General features: G+C 35.7%; 1 protein-coding gene across 8 annotated transcripts in view; it reads left to right on the top strand.

Moving 5' to 3' along the window:
• LOC116165358 (forkhead box protein P1) overlaps positions 1-23,194 on the top strand; it is a 142,871-nt gene that overhangs the window by 29,335 nt on the left and 90,342 nt on the right. The window contains exon 1 of one of the 8 annotated variants that reach the window (XM_031479724.1): positions 15,384-15,822. The exons of 2 other annotated variants lie outside the window; for them this stretch is intronic. In XM_031479724.1, coding sequence (XP_031335584.1) covers positions 15,748-15,822 — 75 coding nt within the window. In that variant the 5' untranslated portion in view covers positions 15,384-15,747. Of the gene's footprint in view, positions 1-15,383; positions 15,823-23,194 lie in introns of those variants that run through there. 5 more of the 8 variants (XM_031479723.1, XM_031479722.1, XM_031479729.1 and 2 more) reach the window with 5 other exon arrangements.

Raw genomic sequence — 23,194 nt, 5'->3', positions numbered from 1 at the left:
ACTTACCACTTTAAGTAATTACTATCATACTTTCAAAAGCAAATTTATGTCTTTCATAAAACTAAGTATTTTCCTCCTATTATCGGTTTCGTTGTTAAAACATTATTATTATTATTATTATTATTATTACATCAAACAAAATCAGTCCAGAATTTTGAAGAGAGATATGTGTGCTCGAGGAAGAGCATAATTTTTCTCATCTAATTTTCAAGATTTAAATGTCAATTCTGAAATTGGGTTACCAGGAAAAATATTGCTGTACAGAAATTTGTTGTACGATGAAAGTAAAGCTATGTATAACAGTTTGAAATTTATGCGTTCTGTTTGCGCCACCCTCTATAACCAAAGGAGCGCAATTTTTCCCTCTTCGGGCTATAATCCTAATATTTATTTTTCAATCGATCTAAAACAAATCGGCTTTCTATGAATTTTAGAGGCAAGACTCTACTTTTTGTTATATTTCTTTGGTAGTTAGGTAGACCACTGTATCAACAACATAATCAAAGTAGCGTAATTTTTCTTTTATGCCATCTTGCTAGGCTATAATCTGTCAACAATGCTTATTTTTTAATCGATCTAAAACAAGTGGAGTACTAAATTAAATTTGCAAAAATATGGAACCGGCGAACCTGGTCCAGCGAACAATATATTAATTTCAGAGAACGCGATGTTTAACGTCGAGTTAACTTTAAGTAGGTACGTGAATTAGGAATAAAGTTACCAAGTATTTTAAATTTAAACACGAAACCAGGTACCAAATTGTTGACAGAACAGCTTCTTATATCAAACTTTTGTTTGTGTTGATTACCAATACGTATTACAAATCATTCATGTATCGTCTACAGTAAAGCAACATTGCTCTCGATTATTATTTGGATGGGTTCCACCTTGTTATTTTACGTGGGTTTTGATTCACTTCCAATATCTATACACCGTTTAAAATATATAAAAATAATATGGGATTGCCCCAAAAACTATTGAACATTATTCATTAACGTTCGGTTTTGGTATTGATTATATAGAAATGAGCAAAGGTGTAGAACCAAGTAAACTATTTCTCTCGAGAGATCAGAATGAAATTTGGCCGATATATTCTAGTAAATTCTGTATTTGCTTTAAATGTTTTTAACAACTTTGAAGTTTCGGTTTGACCGGAAGTAACGTCTATTTTAAAATGTCAAATGAAGCAAGCATTCAAAGAAATGGAGGCATCCGACGAATCATTAGAATCTGAAGAGAATGAAAAATCGAAAGAATTCGAAGAATGACGAATCATAAAGACCAGACCGATCTGCAAAATCTAAATGAAAAATGCAAAATCTGAATGAACTGAAAAGAAAAACAATTTCAGATTCTTATCCGTAGAATCTGAAAGAACGGCTTCACGTGGAAGCGTGAAATTAAAAAGCCGGGTTCCAAAAAATTTAGAAGAATGGAAATTTTAAAATAAATTTCGTGAAATTCTGCATTGAGGCAGGCTGTCATGAGATCCTGGGCCTGAAGGGCCGCGGTTACAATTCGCCTTTCTCTTGCATAAATTTAAAAGAGAATAACAATGAAATTCTATTTATTACATAAACGGATAAACTCGAAAAATACCCAAATAACTTATACTATAGTTTACTTAATAATATATGGGGGGTGGTTATTGGAAGGAAAATGCAAAAAAGGTAGGATGTTGAACGGAGACTGACGTCGTGCTTGGAGCTTTCATACGCAAACGTTTCGGCGGCTTCTTGTTGAACTAATTACTGAGGTGGCGGTTCATCTTTGATTTGGTGGCGGTTTGTTTTTGATCTGGTGGCCCGTGGTTGCGGATGGCCTTGTTTTCACGAACTCGCCGTAGAGGAACTGAACACGTGTGCCTGCCGATATTAGCGACTGTTCTCTTGCGTGGTGCCTGCCGGTATTAGCGATTGTTCCCTTGCGTGGTGCCTTTCTCTTGCATAATAAATTTAACATACATATTTAATTCTTATAACAACCTTCCGCAACGCTGGCTCAAACTTAAAGGAAAGAGTAAGGTACGAACGTTTTCCCGGAGGGGGAACTGGCCTTCACAAATTCTAACTGAAATTATACATACTCGATCTAAATACAGGGTGTCACCATAACAAACGGAAGAGTCCAAAGGACATGAAGAAACTGAATAATTAGAACAAGAAATGAAAGATTTTGAAGAATCGGAAGAATTTGAAGTTAGGTGACTGAAGAAGCTGCAAATGTAAAATGCGCATACTTGTTGTTTTTTTGCCTCGTTTTTTGCATAATAAATAATAATCCATCTTTTTTTAATTTAATTAAGTATCTCTCATTCCGTTCTGAAAGGGTCGCTATCTTGCGTCAAAGCGTCACGGCCGAGCCGGTTGAATTTTCCAGTCCGCCACTGCCGGAACCAACCGCCTGCATAGTACCGACTCTTACTATTCTAAAGTATAATGGGTATAGTAATGTAAATACTGGTTAAGTGATAAAAGATAAGTCAACTGTATGTTACCCCATCAGTATTTGCTCACGCCAGCGACATTGATCCGGTAATAACCTCAACATTTTTGTTGCTGCTGTTGACATATTCATGTTGACTTGACGTCAGTAGTAGGTAATTAACGTGTTACTTGGTTACGATTTACATACTTTGACGCTGCTATGGTCGTGCTTGTGAGCCTACAGGATTACATTTTGCATTTAACAAAATGAATGAAACTCTGCGACATATATGTTATATTTTTTACACTCGCTTTTTTTAAAGAATATCTAATTAATTACACCGAACTTCAGAAATTGACATAGATGCGGAAGCTGTTGACAAATAATTTCAGAAATAACAAATAGGAAGTGGAGGAAATCCCTTGATGACCCTCTACACCCCAACGTAAACGTTAACGTAAACAAGCCACATGTATACTCAGAAATGAGACTAAACTAACCTATTACGTTCAGTTCTGTAATTGTGGTATCAGCAGTATACACAGCGAAGGGCGAGAAGATCAGAACTTCCAACTTCGCCCCGAAGTGCAATCACTTCAATTATCTACTTATCGATAAACACTCACTGCAGTTTTTCCCTTGTAAAAAAGATTCCTCTTTGTGTTCGTGTAAATTTTATAATGAAATTCAGTTTTCTTATTGGGAGGAATAGCAATTTTTAGTTCACGAATTCTTAATTCTCGCTTATTAAAAAAAGGCCTAAATTTGATTTAGGGAAACAAACGTCGATAGAAAATAATAGGGGTATTAACTTGAGATCGATTTGGAATTTCCGCAATTTCATGCATGAGGCATACATTGACGCCTACTAAATTAAGCATAACAAATTTGGTGTTTAAGCTAAATTGGTTATTCTTAACATTGTAAAGTGAAAACTAAAGCTTTTGTAAAGTGGATGAGACTAAATCTAACTTGATAATAATAATCAATGAATGAATGACTTATTTGTAAGATATAACGCTGCAATTCCCAGATGCCTCAAATATGATGACCGATGGCCAAACTGCACATGTATCATCTCATGCATGCATTAGAAATTCGTTCATATAAATCAATTGTTGTACAATTATACTCGATCAGTAGATCATACCTAATCAGTGGTATGGGGTTGGGCGAGAAGACCACTTCACCGCATGTCTAAATAACTAACAAGTATTATCTCATTATTTGCTTATTTTAATAAATATCTCTTGTTACATTTATCTACATCTCTTTTTCTGTTTACAAAACTAACACATATACTCAATTTATATATTATAAGTAATAATGTACGAATATCGTCCCTTCTGGTTCTGTATCAACAACAAATATTGCAATAACGTCTGAATAACACTTATATTCTTCACAACAAGAAAACATGTGGAAATGCGTAATATTAATCAGTGCAACAATCAAATAAATAAAAAACACCACAAACGTAGTAGTTTACATTTGCGCAATATTCGTTGAACTCACTAAATGAATAAAATGCATTTGGAATCAAAAACGATTTTAGTTTTCTTTCTTTGAAGGACAGGAAGTCGTAAGAATTTTATATCTGGAGAAATGCTTAATCAATGCGATAGATTTTTCCACGCTATGATAGGCAAGGTCAAAGTCTTAGTTGGTGGATCTTAATGTAACAACCTTGACGTTGTCGGTATATGTTTCTTAAGAACGATGAAGTAAGTGCAATAGGTACTTAATTTACGGAATCGATATGTGGTATTTAATTTACTTATTAGTATGTCTTGCATGTGAGACGTAATCAAACGGCTTTGATACATCAATAAACGCTGAGCATTGTCGAAACACCTTAATATGTCAGTGATAACAGCACTGTTTGCATCGCATGTGCTTTTCCTTTTTCAAAAACCGTTTTATGGCTATACAGCAGTTCATCGATTTCGACAAAGCAGGATATTTACTTATACATATAGTAGTTTTTCAATAATCTTACCGAAAAAAGGAATAATTGACCTCGGGAGATAGTTATTCTTATTATAATATTATTTTTTCGTCCCTTTTTTAACGCAGTTGGGGAAAATGCCAGATTTTATCACAGCATTTATTAGTATGTTAATTTAATTTAATTCCTTCCCTTCCCCATACCTAATCTTCCTAGCCGTTCGTTTAGTGAAGATTTTGAGTTTCGTACTTACTAAACACAGACTTCAACCTAACTGAAGGATATAATTTCGCCAAGTTTCTGTTTGAACCATTTAATTTTCGAAGCGTTCCGCATATAGTGTATTATGTATGTCCGAGTTTCTCTTGAGAAAGCTCCTGTGCAGAAGTCCAACTACTGTGTCCATAAGAAGGAAGAAGCTTTAATTTCGATTCCATTCCAAGTTAGCCAGTGCGTCAATAAACCGTTGATTGCCTTTGCCTTGGGACGATGTATTATGCATTTAGATTTTTTGTACTACCTTAAAATCTTAAAATTGTCTACTTGTATTTGACACATATTCTCACATTGTAATTATTTTCAAAAAAGTTGATGCTCCACGAGTACCACGGAAAATAGTTTAAATAAAACGATAGGATTCTAAGAGAGCACTCATAGCTATATAGTGTATTCTTGTCTTCACTATAAAATAAAGGTTAAAACTCTCCATCTAAGACTACTTATAGTCAAAAACGTTCTAAACTCTAGTTTAAGATAAAACAGGTAATACATATATGTACTTCTGCTGTTCAGCAATAAAATCTTTTCAGTGTTAGTACTCCAACGTGTTTAACATGAATTCTGCTATACAAGGACTCGTACGTTTGTCTAAATCACTTAAATTTACTATTATTTTACATGAGTAGAGAATTTGATTTTGACATAAAGTTGGGATATGGGGGATGGGGGAATTTTAATCACAGATGCTTCTGTTAAAGGCCAACGTATCTCATATTGTAAAGATTAGATGTGTGCATTCTGGGCAGTGCCGAGTTCCTTATTTATGAAGAGATTTCTTTTGAAACTTTAATCATAGATGCTTCTAGTAAAGGCAACCCATAGCATATTGGAAAAACAAGAAGCGCGAATGCGTAGATTGCACAATGCCAACTTTCTTATTTATTGAGATACTTCTTTAAAATTTGAATCATAGATGCTTTTAGTAAAGAAAACATTGCCATAGCCTTTTGGGAAGTACTGATAAATGCATGGAAAATGCGCCAACGTGAGTCGCCTTATTCTATTTAAAAGCGTACGGCGATTGATGGGAATTTCTTGCTATCTGTTAATTTCTACTTTTGTGGCATTGGAGTGGAGTGGAAGTGGATAATTATCAAGCATCCTGCAAAACTTGAAAAAGCTTCTTTGATAAATATTTACCAGGATTATACATCGTCTCGGGAAAGTTTCACTCCAACCACCTGGAGTCTCATTTAGAAAAGATGATGCTGAGGAGGAGGGCTCAAAAAAAGCAGTGTACAACCTTCCTTTTTTACCAAAAATCGACTGCACCAAAATTTCTCGCGAAAACACTTTTTCGGTCGATCTGAGACAATTTTTTGTTCGAGGCAAAAAAAGGCAGTGTATATAACCTTCCTTTTTACCAAAAATCGACTACACCAAAATTTCTCGCGAAAACACTTTTTCTTATTAATTTTGGTGCGTAGTATCCAAAACAATTCGTACTTTTTCGATTAGACCTCTCAATCAAAAGTTATAGACTAGAAACCAATTTCTAAAGAAAATTCAAAGGGCTGTAACTTTTGAACTAGTAGCCCAATCTTGGAACTGTTTGAAATTATGGATTCTACAGGCCACATTCTATAAGAAAATTTTTTTCCGGGTCGAACTGAGACAATTTCTTCTTCGAGGTTCAAAAAAAGGCAGTGTATAACCTTCCTTTTTTACCAAAAATCGACTGCACCAAAATTTCTCGAGAAAACACTTTTTCTTATTAATTTTGGTGCGTAGAATCCAAAACAATTCGTACTTTTTCGATCAGACTTCTCAATCAAAAGTTATAGACCAGAAACCAATTTCGAAAAAAAATTCAAAGGGCTGTAACTTTTGAACTAGTAGCCCAATCTTGGAACTGTTTGAAATTATGGATTCTACAGACCACATTCTATAAGAAAAATTGTTTTCCGGGTCGATCTGAGACAATTTCTTTTGAGGGCCTTTTTTACCAAAAATCAACTGCACCAAAATTTCTCAGGAAAACACTTTTTCTTATTAATTTTGGTGCGTAGAATCCAAAACAATTCGTACTTTTTCGACCAGACTTCTCAATCAAAAGTTATAGACTAGAAACCAATTTTGAAAGAAAATTCAAAGTGCTGTAACTTTTGAACTAGTAGTCCAATCTTGGAACTGTTTGGAATTATTTTGTTTATATTGTTTAATTCAGCCTGATGGACAGGAAATCAACAACTTTTATACATATGCATTGACAATGCATGGATAATTCGTAATTATAACTTTGTACTTTTACACTTCAGATAACATCTACCATATTGTTCATACGGTCACGGAAACCTACTATTATAAATAGAATAATGGAACCAAGTAAATACGTTTGAAAGTTATGTTCATTAAGGCAGGTTGTTAATCTTAAAATGTTTAATTACGCTTTAATAAAATGTATTGACAGAATGAGCACATTTTTCAATTCATTTTTGTTTGTAAAACAAGAAGTAGCATTTCATGTCGGGTGTTTCGGGCCAGGCGGTCTTCTTGGCGTAAATTTGATTGCTTTAAAAATGAAATATCTTATTGTAACGAATTTGTAACGAAAATACATATATCTTTATGTAAAACTGATGTGAAATGAATGGGATGAGTTTAATATTCAGTGGACTACGTTGTTCACTGTAAACCAAAACGGAATTTCAAAAATTTGATTCCTTGTAGTAATGCAGAACTATTTTGTATCTCGTGTTTTTTTCAAAAACACAAAAACAATTTTTCTTCCTCTTGCACAATGCGGAGACATACCGTATGTTAGCGTCGAGATGTTAGCGAAGGCCCTGACCCTAGCGGGACTTGTTCTTGGATAAAGACACCATTGGAATTTGCTAGTAAACATGCACGAGTTAACCCACCCTGACGATACATATCAAAAGTGCCAAATCGGTGAGATTACATTTGATATGGTACTGACTATGCCCAGTTTCAATTTCATGAAATTCGATTCATAAATGACGGAGAGGCCAAATGGTGTGTGTTTTTGAATTGAATGAACTTAAAGTTTGGCATCTCATATTATATTTAGGTTGTTAGGTTCCCAGTTTGAATGTTGTAGAATTCGGTCCAGAAATGGTCGAGATTCCAAACGGGCTCTGTGAATGTTGCATCGATTAGGCTCAAATGAATTAATATAGGTACCTAGTTCTGAATTAAGTGTACCTCCTTGTCCTAACATTCGTTTCTTGCTGTATTCGGAGAATCCGGTTTCGAAAAATCACAACTAACTTCATGAGAGCACCAGATTTTGAATAATTCCTCAAGCTTATATTAACCTATCTTCTTCAGAAGCAATGTACCTCACTGTACTAAAACTTGTTTTGTTTGTACCCCTACCATTTTCGAAAAATACGGTTTTGAATAAATTCCCAAATTACATTAATGTACCTTCTTCAAAGTTTTCATTATACTCCTGCCGTTTGCGTTAAATCTCGTTCCGAAGCATCACAGCTAACTTTACGAGAACTGGTTAAATAAATTCCGAATCTATTAATTTCTTTACGACAGTTTCGAAGCATTCAATGTTTAACGTACCTCAATGTGCCGAAGTCCTTATAACCTTTGAGAAATGTGGTTCCGAGCAGCTTAATCACTTTAAAGAACAATGTCGACAAGTTTTCTCATACAAAATTGAAAAGCAATCAACCCATGTAGTAATGAAAAAGTGAAACATGAATAATTGGCAAATGACAAATGTACCCTTTTGGTGCTCCTATTGCAATACCTTAAAAAAATAAAATTCAATTCACGTATATCCTGCAGTTAATGCATTTGAATAGTTGCTCGGTCAAACCTAATGCGTAGGTATATAACGATCTTGATATTTCTTTTATCAAAATTCACGGTGTCATATATTACAACAAATTTATGTCTTAAACAATTATGAAATGCATGTCCGCGTATGTTTAACAAAATTAACCATTAATGATTTTGGTAACTTGTGTTAATTAGCCAACTCATTTTTTAAACAAGATCCTACTTCTTTTCAGCACTTATCCTGTAAACTCGCCTTGCAATTGTTTAGCAACTCGGTAGTGACCGAATATTAGTAACTTATTTGACGCAGGCAACAGCAAATCGTAGTGCAATTCCAATATCTATAAATCTCAATATCTCACCAAAATGCCATTGCATTACAGAAGTTGAAAACTCAATTATACTCGTAGAAATATTGTGAGTCGACCACCGCGTTTTGATGGGTTAATTTTGACAACCAATTATCTTCAGCTTCTTTTTGAAGAACACAATAACAAAACAACCTAACCACAAATAAAAAAACCACTATATTAAATCAAAAGGTCTTAGATAATGATGTTGACAAGAGCAAAGCACCGGTCACAAAGAGGAAAACTTCAAAACTCCAAACTACTTTAAAAGATTTACTGAGGCTTAATTGGCTGAGTTTCGCATGAACACTGTAAAAAAAGCGTTTATTTAACATACTTATAAGAAAGTGGATACACGATGGTCGATGGACGGAAATCATGGAAGCAATAACCTGCGATGCTATACATTTTTAATCTGTTGAGGAAATATGTCTACAGAAAACCAATTTCCTATTCGTTGGTGCAAAATGAAGAGTGCACAAGCGTGGTGTTGAATAAGGGGAAGAAATTTATGGAATATCTATATCCTCATTAAAAATTTACATTGGGTAAAATGAGAAATAATAATTTAATCCTCAGTGTCATACGTGAATCTCTGCAATTATGTATGTGACAGTGGAATAGAAGTAGAAGTAGGAACTAGGCACACGCTGCTAAGGGTATGGAATAATTAGTGGGACCGAATTATGTAATGTATTCCGAAATAATGACTATCACTAATACTATTGATGAATAATTATGCCATCATACCATTATTATTACACCACCACTGGTCGGGAATTCTTTCTCTTTCTTTATTAAATACATAATTCTGTGTGTGTATTACGAAACTTCCGTTATGTGCAAGTATGAATGTTTGTTTCAATTTCATTGTTCAAGCTAATTAATCGAAATTAAATTAAGTGCAGACTTTGTCGATTAAAAAAATAATTGAGCTTTATTGGAATTCCCTTCTTTTAAATTAGGATTAAATACAGCGCATTTTTTTTCTTTGTTCATGATTATTATATTCTGCTCTATATGAAATCTGCAACTGTATGCGGGGTGTCTAAGGCGAGTCGAGTTCATTATTATGTCATCTGAAGTGTACATAAGGTTTTGCAATGGAACAGTTTCTTCCAAAATATTTTCAGATATGTACGACCTCCTATCAAAAGTTGGCCTCTTAGATCAAATTGCAGATTTTATTGAAACATTTACGCATTTTAAACAAACGTTAAATGAGTTTGTTTATATTTATTTAACAAAAGCCAAGAGCAGCAATCATCGCAGTCATTAGTCAACGTGACCGTGTGTATTAATACGCATTTATAAAAAACGTAATCCCTACGCGTGTGCTACTCATCAGCGAGGTTGTCTCTACCCAAGCAACTAAAGATTGTAGGTCAGGTCTGATGTATTGCCCAGGTACATTTTCCACCATTCAAATTGCAATTTGTCCGTACAAAAGAAAAATTTGATACTCATCTACAACTCTCAAAGCAAATCTCCAATTAACAATTACCGAGAAGGGTCCACAATTACAAGGATGACGCTTATTCTGAAACACTACAAGAACAAACCAATACTAATATGTGTCCATTATACCCAATAACCAACTATAAAAGAAACGCTTCCATGGTTAATCCCAAATATTACTGTCCAGCTGCACTCCAATTTGCCCTTACACGTGGCAGTAATAAATAGTGGGGGTTGTAAACTTTGCCTTACACCAAATATTAATTGTCTTCGACTGATTATGTTTAAATAGCCCACAAAAACCATAGAAGTGCACGCGAAGATTCAACGCCGTGCTAGACTGAAATTCCACATTACTTAATGAAATTTACCTATTTGCCAAACGTATATTACGAGGGTTGTCCTTTATACACTTTGTAGAACATCAATCTGTATTTTCGACTGGCTGTGTTAATATCATCAGCAAACAACCATAAAACTACACGCAAAAATTCAACCCCTGTGAAACCATATATTTTTGTAATGTATTTTGTCCTTTTATATGGCAATTATAAATTGCGAGGATTGTAAACGTTGCAATGCTTTGCAAAAATCTTTAACTGATTATGTTTAAATAGTCGACAGTTTTTTGAGAGATGACTTGGCTCGATAGAGGGGGGAGAGTGGGACTTTCGTCCATTAAAATCCTTCCCCTGTTAACCAAAGGTTCCATCTTCAACCTAGAACCGCGTGAGCATTACTTCAGGATGAGTGGTGTTAGCCATAGTAATTACTTATGCACACTCTCCCTGGTTACTTTCCGCCCCTACTCGCGTATACCGTACACCAAGGTGACGACATTACTTACTCTGTTCCATTTCTCCTCCTCGCTGCACATCTCCCTGATAATATTCTGTGGCGTTAAACCGACCCCCATTGTCGCGTTGTTCTCTCTCTCGTGGCTCCCCCTCATGCATTGGAAGAAGAGATGCTCCTTGTCGTCTCTTATTCGACAGTCGAGGTAGAGGTTATCTCCTCTTTGCTCTATCTTGTGCATGCAACTACCCAGCTCACTGTGGCGAATGAGGAGCTGGGTAAGCAGGTAGTTTACCTCCCCATGCTTGCGCCCCTCCCACTCCCGCACGCTCATAATCAGGTTGTGCATCCAAGAATTTTTTCTGGATCTTAGATTGATTATGTTTAAATAGTCGACAAACAGCCATAAAACGGCACGCGAAAATTCCACCCCTGCCCAATTTGAAATCACACATTTACCTTTTCGTGGAGTACATCAAATATTTCTGTATTCTTTGGATTTCTTATATCAAATCCATCAAACAACCCTAAAACAGCCACCAACAAAAATTGCACTAAAGATATATTTCAAAAATCCAAGTGTTGGCGTTAAACTGGCATCCAAACCAATAATTATCGAGCAACCAAGCAAACACTACCAAACAATTGAACATTGAGCTGAAGATATTTCAAAAATGCAAGGTTGAGTTCATTTATGCAGTTTAAACTGGTGTAGTCCACCTTCTTCATGGAGCTTGCTTGTACTTGAATGACCTTATAGCTTGCAATTTCGTCCCTAACACTCAGCATCAGCACATACTGCCAACTTACTTTTTTCCAAATTTTGTAGCGAAGGGCGAAGCTAAAGTCATTGACGAAAGTGTAAATAACTTCGGACAAGGTTTGGTTTAAAAATAATGTAATTAACACAGTTTATCGCAGCGTTTTACTTCGAAAACGTAGGAAATGTGAATAATGCATAATAAAACTGTTTGTGAATCATTTTTATTTACTCTACTTTGTAATAATCTAAAAGTTGCTGCAAGTGCACGCGGTGATGAGTTTATTTGCAGAAATGTTATCCTATACTGTAGGTAGTTTTCATATAAAAGGTCACAAACAAACATGTCCGTTACAATCACACGTACCTAGAGAAATATGCTGTGTTATCAGAAACGTGATATTATTTAAAAATGATTAATTACTTTTCCCGTAATTTAAATCACAGGTATTAATATAAGGGAAGTCGGATCCAATTTTGAAAGCCGTTGAACCGTGGCTCTTCTTATCTGCAGATCACGTGTAAGATCTTTATATGGAATCCGTCGAATTTCGTTGCATACCAAAACCAAAACTAAGATGGAGCAACATTCGATCAATACTTCCTTTACTCTAGCCATGTAATGATCAGAATTGGATACTATATGCAGAACTGTTTATCCTATCGGAATGGTAAGGTGTAGAGATACTGAGATACGTTCTCACGTATGCGGGTGCTGAAAAAGGATAGACTTCAAAGAGAGGCTGTTTGCACACACAAACAAATATTTATTATTTCATCATTAGAGTACATATTAAATTAAGTTAAGAGAAATAGGTAACGATTATATTTATAACACACAAATCAGCAAAACTGATTTTATTATTTTAAATACAAGAGAATAATTTTTCACACTTGTCAGATACGAGCAGGCATGGATTAGCTGATGTTTGGTCCTAGACTATGAGGGTGATGTACCCCCCCCCCACTACTCTCGTTTGTGTATGCAAAATACTGGTGAAATGCAGGAGAATAATTCTATACGAATTGACAGTCATATATCCATATCCATACTGTTGGCTGTCCATTACTATTTTGGAGGCTTAAACAGCGTTTAAGAGACACGGGTCATTGCATCCAACTACAAACCGTGGCCAATGGATGAGGCTGGAAACCAAAAGCTGGTAACTTCTCTATTTTAAAAACATAGAAATGGTTAAGGTGGAAGTTATGTAGAAATCAGTGGCGTAGAAATAATTTTGATGTCTGCTACAGTTTTTGAGGATTAACACGCAAATTGGAACTCTGTTTTGTGAATGTTGACCAGTTTTCATGGTACACCTGATCTATTATAATTAAAATTGTAAAAACAAACTGATCAGTCCCTATCTCGTTGAAAACAGCGAAAAATACTCTATTTAACAAGGGTGATAACAATATAGCTTCCATTAAAAAAATTAAAACTTTGCGGCATTTCTCATAAACTGCAGTGATTTGGAAAATTATTTCTACGCTACTAATTTGTATGAAAAACTTTTTTGTTTTGCAATTCTGTTATATAGGGTGGTGCCTTGCGCGACGCAGCATAGGGAATTCAATGGTAATTTCTTTATAGTCTCTAGCTAGTCTACTAGCTCCCATAATTATTTTAGAGTAAAAGTGTACGTTTTTTTAGAGAAAAAAATACTGCATCCGTTCATACTATTAGTTTTTCAAAACCGTAGAAAGTATTAAAGTGAGTTGACCAGCTATACACCTAGGTGGTCACCTTTCAACAAATCATACTCTACAGCTACACCAAATACTTGAAGGCTGAAGCAGCACCCGTCGAATAATAAACGTGGTGGTCACCTCCATTCTTATTTCATATTCACACATTTGAGCTCATCGACCTCGAAAACCATGAAGACGGCTCACTGTGCACTACTTAGAGTAAAGTTGAAATGTTAAAAAGGGATGCGCCCAGCCGAATATTTTTGTGACGAAAACAGCGCACTGTAGCACAATTTGGCACAACTCTAACTGAACACACTTCCAACACGATGACGATTCTAATTTCCCAATCCAACATAATGCAAACACATTAATCTGTTCAAAATTTCATTGCACACTTTTTAATAATGTTCTATTTATAAATATCATTAACCTATAAAGAAAGAAAGACAATATTTCAAAATGTAAACATTAATTTAGTCCAAAAAGTGTGGTTAAACCGTTTTTACTTTAATAAATAATTAAGTAACAACTATGTTTGGTAAATACTTTTTTAGTACTTCCTATAGTAAATTCAAGATAAGATACCAAGACCGAGTTACAGAACCGTATTGGACAATGAACTAAGTTTAGGAAAGTAGATAACTAAAAGTGAGTCTTTTCGAGAAATCGCATGTAGATTATTCTATAGGCATCGAAAATGCGCTATTATTTTGCAAATGGCGAGTAAAGTACAAATGAGAAAAGGTACCTGTCTTCAAATTTAATTACATGTAAATGTAAAGCAAGACTTTATTCGAAACACGCAATCAATTGCAGGGAATGGTACACATGAGTTGAAGTGTCTGTTGATATAAAGTGATATGTCTTCAGTCCGCTGGGATTACGGAAGAGCCCACTCTTGTCGCACCACATGAATGAGTTCATCAGCTTATAGGAGTTAGTTTGTCAACTTTTGATTTACACCTTTTCAACGTCGATTTGGTATTCTGCCTGCGATCATATTTTGTCAATAAAACCTATCGTTGCATGGCACTCTTTCGAGATGCAAAAATCGCCGGGAACCTAATTTGTGCCACCTACTTACACGAATGTGACTTGAAATAAGAAATAATATCTCGACGAGAGTTCGAAAAAAGACGCGCTATAGAAAGATGCGGTTTGTAGAAAGGAGAAAAACTTATATTAGGGGGAACGGTAAAATACGCTAGGGTTGGCACTTCTTTTGATTCCCCATACCATTTTAACTTGACTACTTTATATACTACCTTTTCCGCGGTGGGTGTCTTTTTCTGCCCCAGTTATTAGTGCTTTTCTGTTTCTTATTGACTCTGAGATCCGTTCGCAGGAATGCTAAGACTTCTTTGGTCGGACTTCGGATATTTCGAGCCATTAGCGAATCGTACATTCAAATAATCGTGTGTAGGTATTTAGGACTATTGCCGAACGCCTATTTCCCTTATTTGAACTTCATCCCAATGTCAAATGGTAAATGCCGACTTGTTATATTCCAAGGTGTCTCTTTTTATTGGAAAGCTTTCGCAGACTGTTATACAGTCGACTGCACTCGCATCGGTATCAAGGGTCTCGTAATGCAGGCTTTTCACAGATACACCCTTATAATAAGTTTGCACCTTTGTGGTGCGAGGGGCGCTGAAATCGTGAACAGTTAATATGAATACTGATTTCTTCGTCCCCGAGGATCAAGCTATCGATGGAAATTTTAAGTTTCAGCCTTCTTCCCAACTGAATGTCAAGTCATTCGAAATAATTTGACGTGTTTTTTTATTCAATTTTCTAGCGTACGTTAATCAAATTTCTATTTAATCCGTCCCTGTAAAATCTCCATTCGAGGCAGGTGTAGTTGGTTTACTTTTGCATTTCTCTAAACTCTAAATATAACTGAGTAAACAACATCTCTCATACTGGCGAGGCGGGTAGACATGTAAACAGTAAACAACATTATGTGCCTCACGAACGAATGCTTACAGTTACTACTACATTCAGTGTGTTAGCTGTTCTTGGTTCGCGTCGAATCGCGCCTGTTAACTAATTTTAAATTTATTTATTTGTTTAATTAATTTTACGCTCGCCGCTCATCTTCGATCGATATTAATTATTACTTTAAACTATTAGTGCTACGGTTAATTGACCGAGTACAATTCCGTTCGCAAAAGTTTCCGCGCAGTGCTGAAATAATGTGTACCTACTGAAAGCCTGAAACAATTTCTTTAGTGCGTACACCTATATTAAACTACACGAAGAATGGAAATCAGGATATGGTAACTAATTATTGGAAAGGAATTATAGCTATCGTCAATCCGAGATCTCTTCAATCTGCCCAGGCCCCTAAAGTAAATAAACTTGCATCTGGCGTTAGCTACCGCTCGTAGTATAAGCTACACTTTAGATTAGAGGCACATTTGTTTTAGATTGTTTCGGAGTTAACCTTAATATCTCTTTCCCAGACTTTCCCGCTAATAAATACTGACAAATGATATAATAACCCTCCTTTCTACCAATTTTCAACTCCTCGACTACCCTTAAAAAACAACTTTAGCAGCATACACGTGCTATAGATTTAACTTTCCTTTTTCCTCTGTTATTTCGAGCGGGAAAACTTAGTTCGAATCACTATTTTTAAATCTGCCGCCAACTTAATCGCGTTCGTTTCTTCGCCGGTACGTCGTTTAGATCGATTTTCGAAAACTTTCAGAAATGAATTCGGAAATGAGGCTCGATCGTATCCGGATTTGAGAAAACCTAACATTGCCCCACACGAATTTAGTTGCAGCGAAAAGGAGTGCAGTGCAAGAATCTAACCCTTTTTCCCCATTGCGAGTAATTATTGTTGTATGCGAGGGTGAATACGCTATTCGAATCTTGACTGGGGATATTCTTATTACCTAGGAGGATTACTCGTATTTACTACTTCAGTCTAGGCTTTCTGCTCCGAATTTTGTAAATACGAATACAGTTGCTTGAAACTTGACAGTAGCGCAAAGATAAAAAAAACTACCATCTATCCCCATTTCGTTTTTGGAAATTTTTATGTTAAAAATAAGCGCATGAATCGAGGAAGAATTTGAAGAAAAAAATGTTTCGTCGAAATTTCAATATTTATGTAGTTATTCGTGTCCGAAAGTATCTTATTTTTCATTGAAAAAAAAACGGTTTTCCGTGAATATAAAAATATAATATCATATATAAAAAACCATTTAAAACAAAAAAAACAAACAAACAAATATTGGTTTTCGTTCATCGAATGCAAAAATCGAAACATTTAACGTTAAATAATGGGAACTAACAAAAATAAAGTCGGTGCCTATTTTTTTGTGACGAAAATGTTCCTGCCATAACCACTCCACTTGATACTAAAAGTTACCCATTTACAATCTATATATTATGTACTAGTATAGTAATCGGGTGCGGTAAATTCTCCCCCGGAATATTCGCACGCAGGAACATTCGCCCCTTGGAATATTCGCCTGGAAAGATTCGACCCCGGAAGGTTTCCCCGGGAAATTTTGGTGACGCTATTAAATATATCCGAGTCGAGTTTCCTCAGGGCTCAGGGGCAGGCCGAAAACAAATTTCCGTGAGCGCATCTCTAGGGGCGAATTTTCCATGACCGGGATTCGCTGGCGGCGAATATTCTGGGAGGTAACCTTCAAGGCTGAATTTACCGGGTCGAGTTTTTCAACTCGAGTAGTACGAACATGTATCTCGGGGAGAATTTTCCATATAGTCCGAAAGGCAGTTATCTCTACTGATGAAGTTTCTCTGGGTGATATTCTTAAGGGTAAACTCTACTCTAGCCTGGAGACAGAGCCGTTATGAAAACGTGAGATTTAGATAGGCGATAGGCGATATTCTTTTATGTACACATAAATAGTGTTTCCTGCGAACAAAATCAAACAAGGAAACAAAAATATTCGATGTTTATTGAAAAATGAGAGCTCTCACAATAGACGAATCATTATGAAAAAGTGATTTTTTTTTCAATTTAGATACAGAGATGGGATATAGGACTTTTATGTGCATTTGAAAGTCGATTTCTAGACCCTGTACACAAAATCAAACAAAGAAACAAGTATAGATTCTGAACAACTTTTATGCAGATAAAGCGCATTTTTTAAAAATAAAATAGCTTAGTAAATTATTGCGTTATAAGGTAGCGGTGCTTACGTTCTTGGTAGATAATTAATGGGGAGGAAGCTACATATTCTGTATTTACAATTTTAAAGGCCGCCCGATACACATTCAAGATAGTGCAGCCCCAGTCGATAGATAGTTATTTAATTTTAAAAATATTTAATTAATTATTTTATATATAGTAACTAGTATAAGGACGTTTAGTAAGTTTAGGTTTCCGCACGTTGCAATCCTTTTAACGAATACGATTATGTTAAGATTGAAGGGTGTTTGAGAGGTGCCAAATGAGTAAATACAAACTACTGTTGTCTGGCATTTTTTGGGTGTGCATAGAGCTTCATAAAAAACCAAGGCGTTTCAAATTTTACTGCTGTTACTAGAGCTGATTTTGGAACATTCCGAAGTAAAAGGTCCCACACATATTGTACTTGCTTATTACCTATACACTGTAATATCACTAAAATAATGTTACTTGTTTGTTACAAAATTTTTTTTAGATCAAAATGTTTTGCCACTGTGTCGCGACCGATTGGCACTGCGCCTTACATCTTAAATTCATAGTGAGGATACGGCCCTTGAAAAAATATCTCGTTCTCGAGTAGAAACACAATCGCGAGTTGCAGTGGAAACGCAGTGTTAAAAACTCTTGATTAATTAAAAATTGTTTTACAAAACAGTAATAAAATTATGATTTCAAATTGAACTTTTGATATTACAGTGAAGAGAGTAGGACAAGTACAATGTTTATGACACTTATGTTCCTCTAGCAGCAACAAAAATTGAATTTTGGAAATAAAATTGCGCATACGCCTTAAGAAATGTTTACTTTGCAATATACTGAAATTTAATACGATTTACGGTCGTGTAGGGGTTGGGGTGGGGTACATATCACAGGCCAGGAGGGTGCACCAAGGATCGCGCGAGAGACCAAGTCGCAAAATTACTTCGAAATGGAAGGAAACGTCGATTTTGTAGATAGATTTTGTCGTGTTTTTAGCGTATTTTTAATAAATGCTTCAAATTCATTCATTTGAGGTTTTGACTCGGGTTTTGAGATATCGGCCTTGTGCAAACGTATAACTGGTGGGCTTTAAGTATTGAATAGACCTCGGAGCAGAATATTTGTAGCGTGAGCGGAAAAAAATAAATTTTCAAAGGGAGCTAGCATTTCAACATTTTTATTTTGGAAAAACTTTAATTGCATTTAAAAACTTGGCTTGCGCATGCTTTTTCCAGTAGACTTTTCCACTTGTTTTAACTTCTATAAGGCTTTGCAACTGCAAGGAACGAAATCCATAAAAGTTGAAATTGAAAAAAATACAAGCAAATTAGAAATTTATTTAAAAAAATTCAAACAGCGACAATAATAAACATAGTGGTTTAAAATGTGTTTTGTATCCCAGCATTTATCCGATAAGTGTTTCCATATTCCCATTCCCATTGTTATAAGCATCAGGCACTGTAAAGCAATTATGGGCATTACTTGACATTACAAGTTAGTGGATTTGTTGTGCAATTACACTGAATACCGTTGTAATTACCAGTATTACATTGGCATTACTTGACATTATTTGGAATTATATCTAGCTCTTTCCCCTCGCGTCGATGGAACTAACGGCTTTACCAAGTACGCTCGGATCGAGGCTTCTTTCGAATTTTCCCTCGAATTTTCCCTAAGTTTGGGTTTGTTTTTGCTAAGCCGAAGAGCTCACAGATTTGAATTCTGCGAGATCAGAATCATTTCCACCTTCGTTTAGGAACGGTAAAAATTTCAGGAACCTTTTTACTAGGTGCGTGGAACCATTTTGATACTTTGGTCATAGGAATGGTAGTTACACCTTTTCCTCTTCTTAATTCTCCTTAAATCCACGTTCGCGTACGAGCTCGCATACTTTGGGAATAACGTTGTAGATACCTATGTCTGAAAAGCATTGTATTTAATCAAGGAAAACCGTTCCGTGGCTCCGTTAATTTAGCACCACCATTTCAAATTTTTGACTAAAGACAGATTGCGCTAGAATCTCTATGGCTAGCGCCAGCTAGCGCCACTTTGAGTTCAGCTAGCGCCATTATAGATTTTGCAGAAAAGCCCTTGATTTTCGGGGGGTGCTATGTTAACGCTAGCACCACCATTGCGTCCGATCATTTCCAAAAGCAAGCGCTGTGTTCGTCAGACCTAGCGCCAGCTAGCGCCACAAATTTTAGAGCTAGCGCCACCCCCCAATAGTGAGGGGAGCAATTTTTCCTAGCACCACCATTTTGTCTTTTCATGTAAAATTTTGATGTTTTGTGTTCTGCTGACCTAGCGCCAGCTAGCGCCACTTTGAGTTCAGCTAGCGCCATTATAGATTTTACAAAAAAGCCTTTGACTTTCGGGGGGTGCTATATTAACGCTAGCACCACCATTGCGTCCGATCATTTCCAAAAGCAAGCGCTGTGTTCGTCAGACCTAGCGCCAGCTAGCGCCACAAATTTTAGAGCTAGCGCCACCCCCCAATAGTGCGGGGGGCATTTTTTCCTAGCACCACCATTTTGTTTTTTCGGGTAAAATTTTGACGTTTTGTGTTCTGCTGACCTAGCGCCAGCTAGCGCCACAAATTTTAGAGCTGCCATCACCCTCCAATAGTGTGGGGGGAGGGGGCACCACCATTTTGTCTTTTCGGGTAAAAATTTGATGTTTTCTGTTCTTGTAGACCTAGCGCTCAAGTTAACCTAGCGCAATTATAAATCCTAGCGAGTTTATAATTTTGCGGTGTCTGTCCGTCTGTCCGTTAGCACGATATCTTGATAACGATAACGAATTGACCGTTTACGATGAAATTCTGTAGATGGATTCTTTATCAAATTTGTAGATCGGAGTTCGTGAATTGGCAATGTAGACCAAAAAATAAATAGGCACTTTTGACATCTCTGTGAGTTATGAACCGAATTGTATGAAATTCAATATGTGTATAGCTTTAGCCATATAAAACGCAATTCCAAAAGTTGAGCCTAATCGATCAACATTCACAGTGCTCTTTTCGCATCTCGACCATTTACAAACCGGATTGAAAACTTTCTTATTTATGGAAGCATTTAAAAGAAATTTGATACATAGCCACTTGGAATAAAAGCAAATTTAACGCCAGTTTCAAAATTTGGTTTTGTGCATGATGTGTGGTGCCAATTTTCTTATTTATGGAAGCAATTAAATGAAATTTCATACATATACACTTTAAATAAAAGCAAAACTAACACCAAGTTCAAAATTTGGTTTTGCACATGCTGTAGCCTTACCCAGGAGCTCGTTTTCTATATTTATTTACACGTCGCTGCGAAAAGGGCACTGTGAATGTTGATAGATTAGGCTCAATTTTTGGAATTGCGTGTTCTATAGCTTAAGCTATACGAACATTGAATTTTATGCAATTCGGTTCAAAACTCACGCAAATGTCAAAAGGGCCTTACTTATTTTTTGGGATACATTACCAATTCACGAACTTCGATCTACAAATTTGATAAAGAATCCAACTACAACAACATCATCGTAATCGGTCCATTCGTTATCGAACTATTGTGCTAACGGGCAGACACCGCATCTGGGATGGTCAAACTCTTTACCTTTTTTAAACCCGAATGTGCAAATCTGTCCCTCTTAGGGTCGGACATAATAATCAAATTATTTCAATTTGAAATCCTTTACTTTTTGGATTGATCGTTCTGTTTAAAGTAAAAAGTTCCAATAAAAATACTAAAATTTGTATATAAAGTAGCAAGATTGTAACCCTTCATTTCGAAGTATACTGACGGTGAGGTATGCAGGTAAGGTACAAACTTACTTAAATCCTTTATGAATGCGCAAAAGTTGTAAATTATTTGTCACATCAAGGGTTTACAGGCGCGTCAATTGTGTGAATGTTGGTAAATCTGTATTGTTAAAAAAACACCTTTAGATAGTAGTCGACGTGACGTACCTACATAGGTATATAATTTATCGAGAGTAAATACACAAGAGCTTGATTTTTAATCGCATAATTTTATTTTTACACGAAAGTTTTGTTGGAACGGAAAAAACTCGAAACCAAAAGTGTGATAAAATCGCGACAGTTTTAGCTGGAGCGATTTTATTAATATTATGCTTTTGATCGAGAGTTTTTTCCAGAAGACAACAAAATTTGAGTGAATTAAAAATAAAATTATCCTGACCAAGGTCGAGTGTATTTTAGGGAGATTAATAAAAGACAGTAAATTTTACAACCACTACATATTTTACGTATTCCTACACGCATTTTTATCGCTGTAAAAAGCGTTTAATCAGATAAAAAATCATCTGATTGGTTAGAATTTGAAACAATCACCTAGCTTATTAGTCGTATATTAATGGAGTGTATTAATCATATAAAATACATATGCCTTATTTGCACCAAAAATTAGTTAGCTACGGAAAGTATATAAAAAAGTAAAAAAGTATATAAGAACTGCTTCTTTTTTTTAGCAGAATTAACAAATATGCTGATTGATTTAACTACTTTATATAGGTTATGAGTAGGTATAGTACGTTCGTTGAAATTTTCAACTTTTGCACTGCGCTGTGTTCTAAACGATTTAGCTCGCAATACTGTGGTAGTGAAATTAATACTGTGACTTACAAAAAGAATTGTTTAGTGAGTAGAGCACAAAACAGAAAAATTTCACAAGAAACAGTACCTAATATGGAAATTTTAAAATTAAAAATTCATAATATAGTACGGTGCAATTAGTCGACAAAACGGCTTAACCTAAACATCAAAAGTAAAAGTTTCCCATTAACTGCAAATTTTCTATACAGTCCACATATTGTTTGGTAAAAAGTTACACCAGTTGGTAAATTAGTAGTTTTTGGTGTTTTTCTTAAATATTTAGAAAACTATGGGGTTTGGCGAGAAAAGTACCATATCCAAAATAATCTACATTAAATTGTGAATAAAAATGGTCTTGTGTATAATCTTGCTCAAGTCAACGATTCCAGAGTTACGGAAGGTGTAAAAGTACGCATTTTTCGTATTTTTTCGATTTTCTGGAAAAATGAAATCATGTTTGAAGTAAAGAACACTGAAGATCTGGCTTGTTTTCGTTACCATTGTTACTTGCAAGCTATTTCAAAGCATCCTATACATTCACTGTTCAAGTTGGCTACGCTTCTCCCCACTTCAGCAGCTACCAGGTAGAACATTCATTTAGAACTTACCATCAGGTGCAGCAGTGGCTGCATGAGAAGAAGAACCCGATGAAGTGGGAATGCAAGATTGTCGAACACCTGAGAGCAATAACAACACATCCTGCAACTCCCCAGGAATTACTGTCCCTCATAGTGGAAGTCTCTTGAAAAAATGGCCCCCCTTGAGAAGGTGGTAAGGTTATCGTTCCTTCAAGGACTTATCAGTAACATACCACCGGTCACTAAAGCTCAATTTGTTTTAACCGGTTTTAACAAAAAAAAATAGTTTCCTTAGTGATAATCTCATATTCTTTCCAAAAGAATCTAAAAAAAAGATGAAAAATTTCTACTGTTACACCCTCCGTAACTCGGGAATGGTTCAATTTAGCAAGATT

The sequence above is a fragment of the Photinus pyralis genome, unplaced genomic scaffold (assembly GCF_008802855.1).
Source record: "Photinus pyralis isolate 1611_PpyrPB1 unplaced genomic scaffold, Ppyr1.3 Ppyr1.4_LG3a, whole genome shotgun sequence".
Classification (NCBI taxonomy): Eukaryota; Metazoa; Arthropoda; class Insecta; order Coleoptera; family Lampyridae; genus Photinus; species Photinus pyralis.
The sequence above is the reverse complement of the archived record's forward strand: the minus strand, read 5'-3'. Positions and strand labels throughout refer to the sequence as shown.